The sequence below is a fragment of the Sarcophilus harrisii genome, chromosome 4 (genome assembly GCF_902635505.1).
Source record: "Sarcophilus harrisii chromosome 4, mSarHar1.11, whole genome shotgun sequence".
Classification (NCBI taxonomy): Eukaryota; Metazoa; Chordata; class Mammalia; order Dasyuromorphia; family Dasyuridae; genus Sarcophilus; species Sarcophilus harrisii.
In genome coordinates, this window is record NC_045429.1 from 361468226 (window position 1) to 361486300 (window position 18075).

General features: G+C 35.3%; 2 protein-coding genes across 2 annotated transcripts in view; both read right to left on the minus strand.

The window, feature by feature from the left end:
* Window positions 1-4037, minus strand: part of SPTA1 (spectrin alpha, erythrocytic 1) — a 103695-nt gene extending 99658 nt beyond the window's left edge. Inside the window, exons 1-4 of the mRNA XM_031966830.1 lie at window positions 3801-4037; window positions 2671-2796; window positions 1724-1864; window positions 620-766 (exon numbers count right to left, since the gene is read on the minus strand). Coding sequence (XP_031822690.1) covers window positions 620-766; window positions 1724-1864; window positions 2671-2796; window positions 3801-4037 — 651 coding nt within the window. The remainder of the gene's footprint in view (window positions 1-619; window positions 767-1723; window positions 1865-2670; window positions 2797-3800) is intronic.
* A 10742-nt stretch (window positions 4038-14779) lies between these two features.
* On the minus strand, window positions 14780-15742 carry LOC100924401 (olfactory receptor 6K6-like). The gene has a single exon (XM_003767896.2). The coding sequence runs from the start codon at window positions 15734-15736 to the stop codon at window positions 14780-14782; it is 957 nt and encodes a 318-aa protein (XP_003767944.1). The 5' UTR covers window positions 15737-15742.
* Between the last annotated feature and the right edge of the window lie 2333 nt (window positions 15743-18075).

The following is an 18075-nucleotide window of genomic DNA, read 5'->3' on the forward strand; positions in this document are numbered from 1 at the left end:
CATAGTTCACAGGTATCTTCTAAATAAAATAAGATAAATAGATAGTTATCTCTTAGTTATCTCAATGTGGATAATTAATGCGTTAGTTACACACTGTCACTATATTCTAAAAACGTTTAGTCTACCTCCCTTAAACAATATAGTAATAAAGTTTAGTCTATCTTTTTCTTTTTATTCAAAATACCCATATGCTATTTCCCCCAAAGTTAGTGTTTAGCATTAATATGAATCTTTATTTTACTATCAAGCTTAAAAATAGAAGGAAAATCTCTTTCTTTTAAGAAAAGAAAAAATCTGTAATTTATTCCAGAGTCAAATAGGAATGGCTTCTCTATTTGTCTAGCGATATTACTGTTTATTTCTGTGAATATGGAAAATCAAAAACTGGTTGTTTTTACCTAGTAGTACTTCTTCCTATCCTTCCAAAGGACTGCATTGGAACCAGGAATGACAGCCAGCAGTTGTGCTCATGGTCCTTTTCTCAGGAGATGAAACATCCTTTCTCCCTAGATATGTTCCACCCACCTCTGTTGTATCTATCCTAGTTTGTCCTACACCTGTTATCCACTATGGCCACTGTGCTTAGAACCTGTGAGTATATCTCCTGCTCCCATGTTACCTGAGCACACTGGTTGGCAAACTCATTCACTGCAGTCACTCTTCCTTCACGAGCTGCCAAGTCGACCTGGAACTCCTCAAATTTCTTGTGCAGGATCTCGGCCCGCTCCCAATCTTCACCCAGTTCTACTGATGTCACAATGGCTTCCTGTAGAAGTAAGAAAAAAATCAAGAAATTCTCTAGCAAAATCTAGACACCAGAAACATAACATGGATAGAAATTAAATAAGGATAATATTAAAAGAAGATCTAAGGAAAATTTTAGGGGAGAATAAATGGTAGGATAGGATCCCTCTTGACACATATAGGATTTATCTAATGGCCCAGGGAATCATTTGCTCCTAGTTTTCACTGAGGGAGAACAGAGTGGTCACAGAACCTTTGAAAACACTGCCTGGTGGTTTAAAACCATCAAAATTTGCATAGTCTGTTTTGAAGGAGCTCATTTGAACTGTTCTTCAAGTATCCAGAAGGCATATCTATTTTCAATGTGTCACTAAAACTATAGTAATAAAGGCACTCATCAAAAGAATAGATGTCACTGAATCATGAAAGAATAAGATTGAAGCTGAAAATATTTATCAGACATGAAAACATTTATCAGACATGTCCTAAAATAATTATAAAGTATCTCAAAAGGCATCTAATAATTGTGGTAGGAAAGGAGAAAACAAGTCACTTAGATTCTTTGGTACTTAACTTTCTTCATATGTAAAATGGGAGTAGGGAGAGAGGGGTAGATTAGACTATTTTTAAAGTATTTTTTTCAGCTTCAACATAACTGAATATAAAAAATTTTATGGATTCTAAATTATTCCTTTGTGCTTTGGGAATAAATCATTCAATATTTCTCTTGTCTATGTTACACTTTGAAGTGTTTATGATTATTCTGGAATAAAATATACCCTGGAGTAACCTTCTCTCCTCCACCATCAAAATTCCCACAGGACTCATCCAAATCCATTTTTTATCAGGCTGCTTCTTCCTCCATCACTATCAGAGAACGAAGCATTCCTATCTGAATTCTGCTTTTATCCCAATTCTTTTTCATTTGGTTGTTATTAGAACTAGGTGGCAGACCAGCCATGGGTCACTCGCTTCTTACCTTGTCACTGATCCATTCCAGGATGTCAGCACACTCTTGCAAGTACTGTTGCAGCTTCAGGACCTGCAACAGCCAGGCACCTTTCTCTGCTATCAACTCCAGGAGTAAATTCCACAGTCTCTTCAGCTCCTCCAGATGTTCCTAGCAGGAGAAATCACAAAATCAGAAACTCATTTAGAAGGCAGCTCAGAGGTCATTGCATCTAACTCACATCTGAGGAGGATCATCATGCTAGAGCATTTCCAACAAGTGCTCACCTAGCCTTCATTGGAAGACTTCCAGAGAGGGATTTATTTCCCAGAAAACCTATTCTTCATTAGTACAGATTTTGTTTCTATAGTCAATGAAACAAACATTTACAAATCACAGAATATGTTCATTGAACAATACCAAGTTCTGGGACTGCCCAAACAAAAAAGTGCTTATACTCAAGGAACATATTCTATTGGGAAAATTTCTTTTTTTTATGGAATGGAAATTGACTACTTGGAAATTTTTATTCATTACTCCTAATGCTGTCCTCTTTGAATGAATAGCACAGGTTTCATCCCTCTTCCAAGTATAATCCATGAAGCCCTTGAATCCTGTTTTTCCTAAATCTTTCTCTCTCCAGATTATACAGCTCCAGCTCCTTCAAGCAATTATTCTAAGGCATAGTCTCTGGTCCTGTCATCATCCAGCTGCCCTTTGGTGGACATGCCTCAGAAGAGCAGAACATGCTATAGAGAAGAGCATGGCAGAATAAGAACCTATGCCCTACCTTAGATTGCACTTTATCAGGATGTCCTTACAATGAGTGTTATCTATTCTGATTGAATGAATATAAGCACTTTGAGCAAGTATAGTTGCATTTTCTATTGAGACCTAGCCTAATACTTGACTACAAAGCAGACATTTAATAAGTGCTTCTTGGTTCACCGATTGATTATTCCTAGAACTCCACTCACCTTAGTGTCTTCATGAGCTAAATGTCCTTCAGGAAATCGAACTTCCCTGATTTCTTCCAACTCAGGAATAGCCTGAGATTTTGCTTTCACCTCATTTTCAAAGGACTGATGTTTCTGATATTTCCCCTGTAGTTTAGAAACCAGAGAAGATGATTAGGACATTTCAGACCCCATCCCCACTTTCTAGGATCCTCTGGAAATCATCAGAGTTCACCTTGTCCCTTCTTTCTTTTTGAGGTGAATTAATAATGAATGGATATGGCTAGGGTATCTTCATTTTAGAATAAATAATCCTCTAGGGATAGGGGAAATTGAAAGGAAAGAGAAGAATATTCATGACAACATTTTTTTAAGGAACTAAGATACCAGAGATAAAGGACTGTGTATATTCATTATAAATATAATACCATCAAAACATCATATTAAAAGTGACTAACTTCAAAACTATAAACTTAAGATCCTTCCAAGCTCTAAATATATGATCTCATAACAACCAGTCATTTATAATTTGCTAAAAAGAAACACATTTACATACAGTGACTTCACTGAAATAATATATAAACTTCAAAGACCTGTGAATGTAACAGTATGTACATTTTCACTAATGTAGAACATTTCACTCTCTTCCCCTTCCCATGCCTTAGTAGTCGTTGTAAATTAGCATGATTAGCTCTTTGGAAAATTGGATACTGAGGGTAACCAAAGATTCCCTGCAACAGATGCAATAATGCGATATTAAATATTGCCTCCACAGTACTCTGCTTCAAACCCCATCTTCTGGTGACATCACATGGGCTGCCATGGAAACTCACTAATCTGATATTTTGGGCCTTTTCCAAATGGTTACACAAATTTTTGTATTATATTAAGGCTAAATGAACCTATCTATTTTTATATCACTCCTTTCTTCTAGTCTCACTTCTCCAACATTTCATCTACCAACTTGGTAAAAAGAGCAAGATGTCATCTTTCCTTCTGGCCAACTTTCCTTCAGATTCCTTTTTTTTTTTTTTTTTTTTTTTTTTTTTATGACCTCAATCCTAATGCTGTCCCATAAAAATAATTTTTGTCTTTCCTGGGATTAAAAATAATTCTGGAGAAAACCAGTTAGATAGAGTCCCTTAAGTGACCTGTATATTAGTTGGGTCTCTGTAGCTCTTATCAGAAGCAATGTCAATTTTCTCGCAGATCCATTTCTCCAAGTCATCTGCATCTCGCCTGAAAACCTGATAGTGATAGGAATCTTCAAGCTTCTGACCACGTTCAGCAACAAGCTCTTTGAAACGTCGGTACCTTCTCAACACCTCTTCTCGCCTTTTCTGGATCTCTTCAGCTGTTTCCAGCACTTTTGTTCCAGTACTCTCCATTATCTATAAAATTAAAAACTTCTGTCAATGGCTTGCTGGTAAATTTTTATTCTATTTCCCATGTTATCTGCTCTTCTTGGGGCTCTGTTAAGATATAAATTTATTTAATTTCTTTTTTCATTATAAACTAAACAAAACATTGATAGATATGAACACTACACACACAGAGAATGAAAGAGAGAAGGGGAGGAGAGAGAGAGAGAGGGAGAGGGAGAAAGGAAGAGAGAGGGAAGAAAGAGAGAAAGAGAGGGGAAGAGAGAGAGGGGGGAGACAGACATAGGGGGGAGAAAGAGACAGACAGACAGACAGAGAGATAGAGAGAGAGAGAGAGAACAGACAGAGGAAATGGGAAAACAGCTGTATATCTTTATCACATATAATTTTTAAAAAATTATTTATTTAGCTTAACATAACAGCTATCAGCACTGCTTTACATGTCTCTATTTCCTTCTAGATTTGCTTTTTCTCCCTTCTGTGTATTTTTAAAAATGTTTCATTATGCTCTTTTTTCCCCCTTCTTTTTGCATTACTATCAGTATAACTACTCATCTTTTCCTCCTCATGGTAGATAAGTATAGTCAAACAAAACTCATTGACCATGTATGTTTCTTCCTGTACCCCCCAACACAGTTTTAGCTTGTAGAGACATTATAATCCTTAATTACCCATAGCATATGCACAACCGCCACTACTAAAACAAGCTTCTCTTTCCCTTTGCTTTAGCTACCATATATGATACAGTACCATTGACTTAGAATCAGGGTTTTTACTAGCTATGTTGTTTGTTCCCTGTGTATTTTTGGACAAGTTACGGTCTCTCTGACAATCATTTTCCTTCTATGTAAAATAAAGAATTGGATTATATTATCTCTCAGATTCATTTCACTTCTGAAGTCTATGATACCATGATCTACTGAACTTTCCAGGGAACTGGTCTTTGAGAAAAGTCCTAATCTGCTCCACCAATGTTTTCAGAGTCCTGATTTTGCTGACAAATACAGCAAAATCCTGCTAATTTAATAAATTATTTGGGATTAATGAGAGGTCTGAATTATAGAATACTTTTAAAGGACTATAATTATCTTGCTTTCAAAGATTTAAAGCAACAGGAATTGATTTAACAAGTGTATTTTCTTCTAGATTTTCTTAAAAAAAATAAGAATAGTTTGACATCATGCAATATAATATGTTCAAAATTCTCAAAATGTCTGGTTGTAAAGGTATCAAAATTATTGTATTACAAACTTTCTGAGATCAGAGACTATGCTATGCTTTATCTTTGTATCAGCAGTACCCAGCTCATGCACTTAATAGTCTCTTAAGAAATGGTAAATTGAATAGAGTAACTTATGTACAATATTAATTTGTTTAGTAATCTTTGATTTCACAGAAAACACACCAAGGTAAATTTCAGTCTAGCCACCATTTATTTACCATGAACACTGAACATTTGAGAATTGAATTCAGAAATGTTTATGTTATTTTCAGTATTATAAATTCCATCTTCTCTTCTGTACAAATACTGACAGTCTCTTTCCCTACGCAATGACCCAAATCTTCTCATTTGAAACAGTGGTCATCCCTATATAAAGTGACATCTCTATCAGTCCTATCTCATTCATTTGAAGTCATTTACAATGACTTCTTATTTAGCCAAGTCTTGGAACCTTCCCTTGATTCCTTTGCCTATACTTTATTTCTGTTTACTGCTGACATATTCAAAGAATGGGCTTATTCTTTAAATTTAATGCTTAAAGTTTAAATCCCAGCTAAAAATTATAATCTGGCTCCAAATTTGGCATAATAAACCATGGATTGTTGCTAAATCCCCCCATTACCCCCCCCCCCCAAGATTCAAAGACACAATACATCATGAGAACTATTGTTCCATATGGAAAAATAGCTCTCCTTTTCTGAGAAATAATGCCAGGAATAACAACACAACAATAATAACAACAAAAGATACAATCTCTTCACTTAATGCCCTTGTTAGGGCTAAGATAGACAGAACTAATTGAATTAATAGCATTTTATACTAAGGTATATTCTGTACTCACTCACAATCTCCCTTGGTAAGAGTTTCCCCTTTTTGTGGTGTCTGAGACCAAATTGCAAATACTCTCTTCCAAGAGAAAGAAAAATTTGCTGGAGACTCTCTAATACAACCCGCTATTGGGAGTATGGATGGGAAATGTAGAAATGTGGCCCTACCCAGGCCGAGAACCATGCCATAAAAAATTCACATTATCTGTACTAGACAGAAACAACTCAGTCCTCTCTCCAGTTGCTATATGACTCAGCAGTTTTCTGAGGTGTCTCAGTCTTCTAAAGAGGGTGAGAAAGACTATTTTTCAATTAGGAAAACATTGATCTGATTATAAACTAAGGAGCATATTTGTGATTTTTTTTTTTAAGAAAGAACAAAGTCAACATGTCAATAAGCACTTATTAAGTGCCTACTATGTGCCAGGCACTGTGCTAAGTACTGAAGAATACAAAGGAGGGCAAGAACGTTGTCAGAATATCAAAAAGATTCAGGGTTCCTCTAGCTTGTTTATCTAAGCTCACAGACACACAAAATTTCAGAGTTGAAAGGGAGCTCCGAGTTCATCTCTGTTATGAGTTCTTAAATTTTTTTATTATTGTGTTCTATGGCTCCTTTTGGATATGTGATGAAAATGATGCTCTTCTTAGACTAATATTTTAAAGTCATGAATAAAATACATAGGATTGCAAAAGGAAAGCAATATATTGAAATAGTTATAATATAATTTATTTTTAAATGTTCGTGGATGCTAGATGAGGAACTCCTCATCTAGTGTACTTCTACTAGAAGAAGAATCTTGTCTGCACTCTTCCTGAGAATTATCTTGTCTTTGCCAAGTGGCACAGTGGATAAAGTGCCAGGTGTAGAATCAGATAGAATCATCTTTGAGTTAAAATCTGACCACAGATATTCAGTGACACTGGGAAGGTACTTAACCTTATTTGCCTCAGTTTCCTCATCTATAAAATGTGCTTGAGAAGGAAATGGAAAACCACTCCAATATCTTTGCCAAGAAAATTCCAAATGGAATCACAAAGATTTGGACACAATTGAAAAGTGCCTGAATTTCCAAGGAGAGTACTGGTCTCAGAAATGTTATATGCTACCTTTTGCTCCTATATACTCCATCATAGGGATAGAGTGGGGGGTTGATAAGGCTATGAGCAACTGACATTTTATCAAGGAATGACCTTCTGGTGATGACTATTTGGAAGGAGACATTACACAGGGAAAAATGAAAAAAGGTTAGAAAACTATTCTTAATCAGACAATTGCTCCAAGAAAGAGATACATTATTAGTTAAATTAGGCTTGCTGGATATAGATGAGACAATCAAATAAATTAATAAGCACCCACTATATGCCAGATACTATGCTTGTTACTAGGAATATACAAAGGCAAAAAATATTAGATGTTATAGGCCAGAACTTGAAACAAGATACTCAGTAGAACTGATAGAGACAATGGTTAAATCTAGTTTAACATTGATTTACTTCTACAACAAATAATGGTTTCCTAGTGATATAATGATTGGTTTATACTCTGTGTAGAGCATATAAGCTAGGAGCCTCTCAGCCAGGTAAATTGAGAGAACACAAAGGACTGGCGGCAAGAGCTCACGCTATTGGAACCAAGGAGAGAGATAGGCCTCTAAGAAAGCTAACCCAGCCCCAGGAAAGGAGACAAGACTTTGAAAGAGATAATAAAGGATTTGGACTTTAACCCCTGGCTGTACTTTTGGTGATTACTGAACTGAAAGGAAGGCTGCCCAGAGACCTCAAGGAAACTGAAAACAAGAGAACATTACAGTTAGATACTTCCTACTGTCAAAGAGATTATTCTACTGCCACTCCAAGCATAGGCTGGGAAAAGCATTCTTCTCAATAGGAAGCTGAATATGAGGTGGTGCGTGTGTGTGTGTGTGTGTGTGTGTGTTTCATCTTTCAGTTATATTCTTTGGAGTTCAAATTCTCATATTTTATTTGCAGCTCAAGGGAAAGAGTGCTTGGCCTGGGATTAGGAGTCCTGGGTTCACATGTGACTTAACACTAGCTGTGTAACCTAGGTATGTACTTCATATCTACCTGTTTCCTGAACTATAATATGAAAATAATAATAATTATGGTGTGGGATTGTTATGAGAATCCCATGAGCTAATATTTGGTAGCACAGTGCCTGTTACATAGTAAGAGCTTCCCCCTCCCCTCTGCTTTTTCCCCTTTCAAAGTTTATCTTCAATATGGAACAGACCCAAGACCTTTGTGCTTTTTCTTTTTGTTACTTTTATGGTATAAACAGCTAAACATCAAACCATGTTCTTGTACTTATAGAGAAGAGAAAAAAAGGAATTATGGTGATTCTACCAAGTTGAACAGAGGAAGTATTCCCAGAAGCCCAGGAATCATTTCCCAAGAACTAGGTACCATCTTGCAATAACTATAATCATACAAATGCTTATATGTTAAAATGTCAATGTATCTGTGGTTTCATTAGTATGGTACAGATTAGAATCCATCATACCTTTTCATCCTGTGTGACCCTAGTCTATATCCCCTTCCCATAATTATTCCATAAAGGATCTACCCAATGCACTGGAGAATTTCTTTAAAATTCCTTAACATTATACAGTTATGAAGGCAGCATTTGCCTTATTCATTCATTATTCCTTTCCCTAACTCCTGAAGCATCCTACTCCCTTCTCTTTCAATAATATTATTTGAATCACTTTTTTGTATGTAGATTTTCATCGGTCATGTGCTATATACTATTTGGCTTAAGATCTAAAATTTGTATTCACCTAAGATTGTGGAGTTCTATTAGTTGCAGCATCTTATAAGAATACTGGTGTTAAAAATATACATATTTTAAAATTTTGTTTAGGAAATGCCTTACTGTCATTGTATATGTTATGCCATTTTCTAAATGTATTCTCTCCAACTCTCATCTTCCTCTTAAAGTTTGAACCCAGCTCATTATTCATCTGTAGTATCTGTCAAAGATATATGTATTAATGAACCAGCTTGCCATATGATAGCATCTGTATGTATATAGTAGCCTGAATGACAAACATTTTTTTGATTCACTTGGTTTTCTTTCTGTTTAGTGTTACACATGTAGAATTATTTTTAGTGATCTCATTTGGAAGACTCTACAGCAGTGGTTCTCAAAGTATGGTCTAGAGAATCCTGGGGATTTCTGAAACCCTTTTAGAAGGTCTACAAATTCAAAAATAGTTTTTATTTTCAATATGTTAAATGTCTATAAATATAATCCAGATAAACAAAAATGCTTTGGAGACATCTTCAATAATTTTTAATAGGATAAAGATACTAAAAACAAAAGTTTGAGAACCACTGCTCTACAGTGATCCCAGGATTGATGCAATTAGTATTATAACATCCACAGGATCATCCATAACATCTTACCATCTATAGTAAATCTCTAATACATTTGGTTTCAATGTTGATCATTCCCTAATGTCACCTGCAAATATTCTTGGTAAGTACACTTGACTCCAACTGTACAGTTGCATGTTTTAAAGAATTTTTTTTATAACTTTAATGTGAATGACAAATGCCTTGTTGAAATAAAGTTTTCAAAGTTCTCTTTTGTTTATAATCTATTGTATAAATAGATATAGAAATGGATATATGTAGATATAGAGATATTTTATAATGTAGGCTGAATAAATTAATCTTATTTTTGCCTAAATCCCTATTTCTTCTAGCCAATAATAACTCTCCCCCATTTTACCCATCCATCACTTATTTTAGATAATTATATTCATAATCTTATACCAACTAGTTATTCTGATTGAAAGTAACATTTTCTCAGGGCTATCAATCCAAGTCATGAGAGATGAGAGTGATGGACTAGGTCATGACTAACATGGACGGTTAGGTAAAATAGGTAAGTTGAGAAATAAAGACTCAAAATAAAGAATGTCTATCATTCAAACTATTCTATGGTATTTTATGCCATTTCATAGAGCAAATTCATATCTTTAACAGACACTAAACATGAGTAAAGGAGAAGAATTAAATTCATGAATTTAAGAAGCTTTTGATCATGTCCAGAAATCTAAAGGGCAATATCAGGAACTGACTAAAAAGTCCAGGAGAAGTCCAAGGCTGTAACTGGCTCAGCCAGATTCAAGTGGTTTTTTATTAGAAAAATCAGGTCTATCTTATCCCCATCCTGACTACCCAGGGCTTATTCTGGCTAAAGAACCTGCCTGATCCATAAGGAGAATCATTTATTGTCAGTATTATTTGCAAGGAGTGCCTTTTGGAGAAAGACTTGAAAGAAATTCAGGATTCAGAGTCCTAACTTCTTTTTCATCAATATTTTCTTTTTCTAAAGGGTGAGTAACAATTAGGCATTGTGAGTGTCCAAGAGGAGCAGACAGAAACAAAGAGACAGAGAAACAGAGAGAGATAGAAGGAGACAGTGACAGCGAGAAAAAGACAGACAGACTAAACATTTATTAAGCACTTATTATTTGCCAAGTACTCTGCTAAATATTGGGTATACAAATTAAAGAAAGCAAAATAGTCCCTACTCTCTAGGAACTTACATTTTAATGAAGGGAAGCCCTCATTAATGCAGGCACTGGAAAGTAGGTTAGGAAGTGTCTGGAAAAATGTAATGAGATTAGAAAGTGGAAATAGAGGCCTAAACTGAGCAAGGTAAGACTAAAGCTAATCCATCAAAGTCCGGGGTGGTTCCAATGGTAAATTTTTATACTCATTTGGGGGAGTAGAAATGATGGTCTACTACAGTACAGATAGCATAGCTAGAGAGAGATTGGGGAAGAGACAGGGCTTCTTGAAGCTTGAAGCTATCATGCTTCCATGATACAGGAATGAAATGCATATTAAAAGCGTGACATACACAACAGATACAAAGAAGCACATCTGGACTATCAAGGTGTTTGAAGTATAACATTTACTAAAAATTTGGAAGATACAGGAGAAACCAGGTGGAGGAAGGATAAAGTGATCAAAGCTATATGAAGTGAGTAAGGGAAGGCAACAGAAGATGAAATATTTAATTAAAACTTTGAAAATGGAAAAGGAAGAGCAACTAGACCACACAGTGGATAGAGTACTGGCCCTGAAGTCAAGAAGACAGGAGTTGAAATCCAGCCTTAGACACTTAAATACTTCCTACTTGTATGACCTCAGGCAAATCACTTAACCCCAACTGCCTGGCCCAAAAAGAAAAAAAAAAGGAAAAGAAAAAGAAAATGAAAGAGAAGACACATAACTTTGTAGCAAAGGGAATGGATAGCATGGCAACTTGGAGGAGTGAACTGCCTGTTAGAATTGAAAACTAGTAAAATAAATGTTACTGGAGAGAGTCAATATCTATGATGATATTGAATTCTATATTACTTTGTTTTGTCTTTCTTCTCAAGAGTTCATAATACTCATAACACAATTTATTTGTCTTTCCCCACTTATTTTCAAAGTGATCTTTGAAGTAGGCAGGATAAGGATCATGCCCCTATATTTGTGGATAAAAAACAAAAACAAACAAAAAAATTGAAGACTGGAACCATAGGCACATAATAAAAACTCATTAAGTGCTTGTTAACTTGATTCCATGAACACAAGTAAAGCTAGGAGAGAACTCAGGATATAAAAGTGTGTCCTTTATCATACTCTATGCTAAGCAAAGTACTGTTTCTTATCCTTATCCCATAAGATACAAGCTTTTTGTGTACTGGGGGTAGGGGAGACAAAAAAGAAGAGATTCCATGTACCCCGTGTAAATACCTACCCCTTTATAGCATTTTCCTATTTATTAACATGAAGGACACAAAGAGTCCCATTGCCATGAGAAAAATCTAATAGGAGGGATATTTGTGTATCATTATCAGCTCTGAGCAGATTTGGGCTTTTCACAGCAAGCTAATCAAGCCTTCCCAGACAGCTCATCTCCGCCCCTTCTCATCCCCACTACAGCCAAGTCTTGGGCTTGACATCAGCCTCTTAAAGTCTTTTTCTATTTGAATCTATCCTTTACTCAGACTTCAAGTAATTTTCTTAAAACACAAGTCTGACCATGTCATTCCCTTGATCAATATGCTCCAATGACTTAGGGTCAAATGCAAACTTTTCCATTTGGCATTTAAAGCCCTTTGCAACCTGGCATCAACCTGCTTTTCTAGTCTAATACATTATTCCTTTAACATTCTAAAATCTAGGCAAATTTCTTGCCATTTCTCATACAGGATGTTTCATCTTCCACCTTCCTGTCTTTGCACTGACTTTCCCTCATTACAAGAATATATGCTGCCTCTCACCTCCATCACCAAAAATCCCTAGTTTCCTTCAAAACAGCTCAATTTCCACCTACTACATTAAGTTTTTACTGGCTACCCCAGAATATTTTCTGCATTTTCCACCCCCAAAAGTTATCCTATAATGTATATTTTGCATGAAAGGTAGTATAGTGGCCTGGGTTCAAATCTTGCCCTTGTACCCACATACTGAGTGTGTGACCCTGGGACAAATATCTGAAACTACTCAGGACTCCAGATAATACTTTAAGAAAGGTGGTTTATAGAGCATCTGTGTGGCTCAGTGGATAGAGTATAGGCCCTGGAATCAGGAAGACTTGAGTTCAAATCCAGTCCCAGACTCTTACTAGCTGTGTGACCTTCACTTAATCTCGATTGCTTTAAACAAAGAAAAGTGGTTTTATATACACTGGTAGAGGAATTTCATTACTGAGAACTCTCTATACTGCTAAAATCAGATCCAGTTGAAAAAAATTCAGGAGCTCATATTACATAGCTAGATATATAACTCTCTCTGTATATTACATATATAATATATATATATATATATATATATAAATTATAGCTATAACTGTATCCATGTATATATCCATACATGTAAATGTTGCATGCATGTTGCTTCCCTGAGAGCTAGCAGACTGTTTCATTTCTGACTGTATATCCAGATTCTTATGAAATACCTGGCAAATGGCAAATTATTAATAAATATTTCATAAAATGATTGGGGGTTCTGGGATTCCTTATTCTGCAAGTATACTCAAGTTAGCTCCTAAACTCTGCAGGTCTGGAATCTTGACAGCCATACTTTTATTCAGGGTGAGAGTTTGATGCCTTTTTTGGAGTTTGCCATTTTTGGAACCATTTTATCAGGTACTTCTCCTTTAACATCTTATTCTTCCTTTATTTAAAATTAATTCTCATTTTTAAAAGGATTTATAAGTCCATCTAATGAAGGGATCTGCTAATAACTAGATCTCATTTATTTGAGTTTTCCTATCAAAGTCAACAATTACATTCATGCATCTGGGGCCAGGTTATCCCAACAAAACAATCAGATAAATCTCCATGCCAAGGGATTAGATAGCCATTTCAGGATGATAGGCTATTGATGCTTTGACTCCATCAAAAACAATCCCAAAAGTACTGATTCCTAGGCAAGTCGCTAGAATAAATGTCCAATTACCTTATGGGTCAATCCTGCATCTTCCTAGATGCAGCCCCCATTTTTATAAGCCTGGCTATTCTAGAGAAACTTTCTGATGAACATTAAAATATGAATATCTCACTATGAAATAGTAAAAATATAGATTAGAGCTCACATTTCTCTAGTTCTTTATAATTTATTAAGTATTTTTCACAAAAACAACTGTATGAGGTTAAAAAATATTATTATTTCCATCACATTACAAATGAGGAAACTGAATCCCAGAACAGTTAAGTGACTTGTCCAAGGCAATATAGCTAGTAAGTAATGATTCTTCATTATAAATTCATCTCATTCTTAAGCTACTGTTCTTTCCATTGTCTTGACTGCTTGATAGGCATATTACCTAACTCAGACAAGGAGCTTAATAAATGTTTGTTGATTATAAAAAGCTGATATACATTTGTTACTTTTATTAATAAAATTCCCAGAATATTAACTGCATTTCCTACCAAATATAAGTACAAAAACATATTTATCAAATTATCTCCCATTTGGAATTATATGTTACTATTCTCCACAAATGAGAACTGACTGAATTTACTAATAGAAATTGCAAGGAGCTTTTCAAAGTCTTGTTTGGATCTGAGAAATGTGGCATTTACTTTTCTGATCCCAAGCCTTGGGAAAATATTTAAGGAAGAAGAGATCTCAATCTGGCTTCAAAAGAGCAGACTTTCAGGAAACTAACAATTCTTTCAAAACAGCTTTGGCTATGCTGATTATTGAATTCTCTACTTCATTTCTGAGCATATTTAAAAGCCTGACCAAAAAAAAAAAAAAGTCTGACCACACCATTTACTATGTGTTAACAGAGTAATTAAACCCAGGAACAGAATTCTTTCCTGATACTTATATAGTCAGCTATTCAATAAAAATTTATTCAACACCTACTATGTGCCAGATACTGTGCTAAGCACGAGAAATACAGAAAAGTCAAAAGTTTCTCAGTGAGCTCACAGTCTAACAAGGGAGACAACAAGCAAATAAATATGTACAAACAAGCTCTATACCAGATAAATTGGAAATAACCAAGAGAGGGAAGACACTAGAATTGACAGGGATTCAGATAGGTTTCCTGTAGAAGGTGGGATTTTGATTGGAACTTAAGGAAGCCAAGGAAGCCAGGAGTTTTAGTCCTTAAAGCTTTCAGCGTCCAGTTTTCAGTAGCTACACCATTTTAGTTATTTGGGATAAAATATGAAAATCTTTGATTGGAACATATATTTTTTGATGGCCCCTTTAATTTCCTTGTTTCTCAGACTATAAATAATGGGATTGAGGAAAGGAGATAATACAGCAAACATTAAACTAATGGTAGTGTCCCAAAAAAAGGAATACTTGGCATTGAAGCGCAAGTACATGAGGGCTACACTCCCAAAAAAGGTCAAGAAAATAGCAAGATGGGAGGCACAGGTGGAGAAGGCCTTATGACGTCCCTCAGATGACTGGATCCTTAGAATGACCCCAATGATCCGAATGTAGGCCAAAGTCACCAGCAAGATGGCTGAGATGATCTCCATGGCATGGACAATATCCACGATCTTAATCAACACAATAGAGCCTGTGTCTACACAAGCTAGATTCAGTATGGGGTCAAAGTCACAGAATATGTTGTTAATTTGGTTTGGACCACAAAATGGCAGTGTGGAAATCCAGGCAATTTCAGGGAGTGGAGTAAGGAAACCAAAGAAGCAGCAGCCTAGGGTCAGTCGAATATAAAGTTGTGAAGTCATGATGGTTGAGTAGCGGAGAGGGTAACAGATGGCCAGATATCTATCAATGGCCATGGTGGTCAAAAGGTAAGCTTCAGTGATACCAATGGAATGGAAAAAATACATCTGCAGGAGGCAACCAGCAATGGAGATAGTCTTCTGCTCACTTATCAGATTAGTGAGCATCTTTGGGATGGTGGTTGTGGTATACCAAATCTCCAGGAAAGCAAGAACACCAATGAAGAAGTACATGGGGGTGTGGAGATGAAAGTCTAGAATGATAGCAATAAAAACCATGGCGTTGCCTATGATTATGAATAGGTAAATGAGGAGAAGAAGGAAGAAAAAAAGAAAACCTCCATCTTGGAAGTGGGGGAAGGCAGTGAAGAGAAACTCAGTAGCCATAGTCTGGTTCTCATTCTCCATCCCCTTGGTTGCATGACCTTTCAAGGCAAAATAAGAAACATGGGGACTCTGATAAGAATTCAGTTATTTCATGCTCAAAATGTTGTTATATTAAACCACCCAAATATATCATTCCTCCACTTTTCAATAATCCATTACCTTCCCTAAATGGCAACAAGAATTAAAATAAATAAATAAATGTGTGTGTGTGTGTGTGTGTGTGTGTAATTTTTATATATATATATATATATATATCAGAGAGACATATCACTATTCAGATTTCTGACTTGCCAGCCTTCTCTTCTGCTCATTGACTTCAGTCTTCTATATTGGCCCTTTTCTTATTTAGAATAAGGGGGGGGGGGGAAAGTGTATATATTACATATACACATGCGTGAATGCATATGTATATGTTTAAACACACACATAGATATGCAGGTGTGTATCTATCAACTGATCTATCTATATTCTTTATACCTAGATAGCTATCTATATCTATATATCTATACCTATGTATATATATATATATATCATGTGTGTGTGTGTGTGTTTAATGAAAGGAGGAGGTGTTATTCATGTTATTCATAGAACAGATATCTTAGCATCCTGGCTCAATGGTTCTAGAATCTCAGAGCTGAATATTGAGAGCTAGTGAAGAATGGTAGAAGCCAATGTGACCATTTTTCATTCTTTCTTCCCTTTCTTTGTTCTTTCCTTCATTCAACAAACTATTATAAAGTTTTCCTCTACAAGGCAGGTGAAAGGGGAAGTACACATATAAATTAAACATAATCTCTCACCTCAAGGAAGATAATTACAATTTGGTGAAAGGAGATAAGAAATGTGGCAAATATCAATAATGCAAAATACTATATGATAAGGGGAAAAAAAGAGAATTAAAAAAAAAGTTCCTCTGAAGGCTCAGAGAAAGTAGAGATGATGTCTGGCTAGAGGGAACAAGAAAGACTGCACAGAAAGGATTTCATATGAATTGAGCTTTCCTTGAAGGAAAGAAAGGTAAACTATACATAAAGAACAGCAGGAGCAAAGACACATGGGCACCAAAGGATAGATATCATCAGGAAGAGGAAGTAACCTGATTTATCAGTGGCTTGAACCACTGAAGAGGGTCAAGAAAAATCTGGAACTGAGTTCTATCTTCAACACTTTCTAATTCCATGCCATCAAACAATCACAATCTCCTGACTCCTCAGTTTCCTTATCTGTAAAATGAAGGTAATTATACTTGCAATACCTACTTCATAAGGCTTTTCTAAAGAAACTAATTAGAAAATTTTAGAGCACTCATAATGAATTAGAAAGAATTCTTATTATTACATAAGAGTGCTGTGAAGTTTGAAAGATGGTTATAATCTATCTTTGTGAATCAACAAAATCTGGCAAAACTAGAAAAAAGTAAGTTACCAAAGAAATTAGTTTTAAACTTGTATTGTACATCATATGCAAAAGTAAATTCCAAATGAAGTCATAGAAAGGTCTTATTATAAACAAATTTAGAGGAGAATGGAAGGAGATTTCTTTCATAATAACAATAGAAATAGCTAACAAGTATACAATGCTTATCATGTGCCAAGTGTTATGCTCAGTTCTTTACAATTACTATCTTACTTGATCCTTACCACAACTCTGAGGGTTAAGCAGTTATTTTTATACTCATTTCATATCTAAGAAAGCTGAGGCAAAGGATGAATGACTTGCTCGCCATTATATAGATAGTGTCTGAGGCTGGATTTGAACTCGTTTTCCTGACTCCAGCACAGATGATAGCACCTAGTTGCACCCTAATATACCTAGAGGAAGAATTTTTAAATAAATAAGTAATAGAATTGAAATTAAAACAGACAATTTTAACTACATAAAATCAAAATGGTTTTACATAAACAAAATCAATGCAACTAAAATTAGAAATGAAGCATTTAATTGGAGAAAATATTTGCAGCAGAGATTGCAAGTAAAGGTTTAATATCAACATAAAATCAATATGTGAGAATAAGAGTCATTCTTTCAGTAGATAAATTATCAAAAAATATAAGGATGTGAATAGGCAAATTTTCAAGAACCATATGAAATAATATTCTAAATCATTAATGAGAGAAATTCAAATGAAAACTTCACAGTTTCACTTTACACACAGATTAACAAAATTAAAAAAAAGATGAAAATGTTAATATGGGAGAGACTGGATAGACACATTCACTAAAGGTCTCAGCAGAGATGTAAATTTATCAAAAGTTCAGGAACATGATTTGGAATTATTTCCTCCATCCCCCAATCACTATACATGCATGCACTTTAATCCCAGAAAACTCTTATGAGGCATATGCTCCAAAGAGATTAAA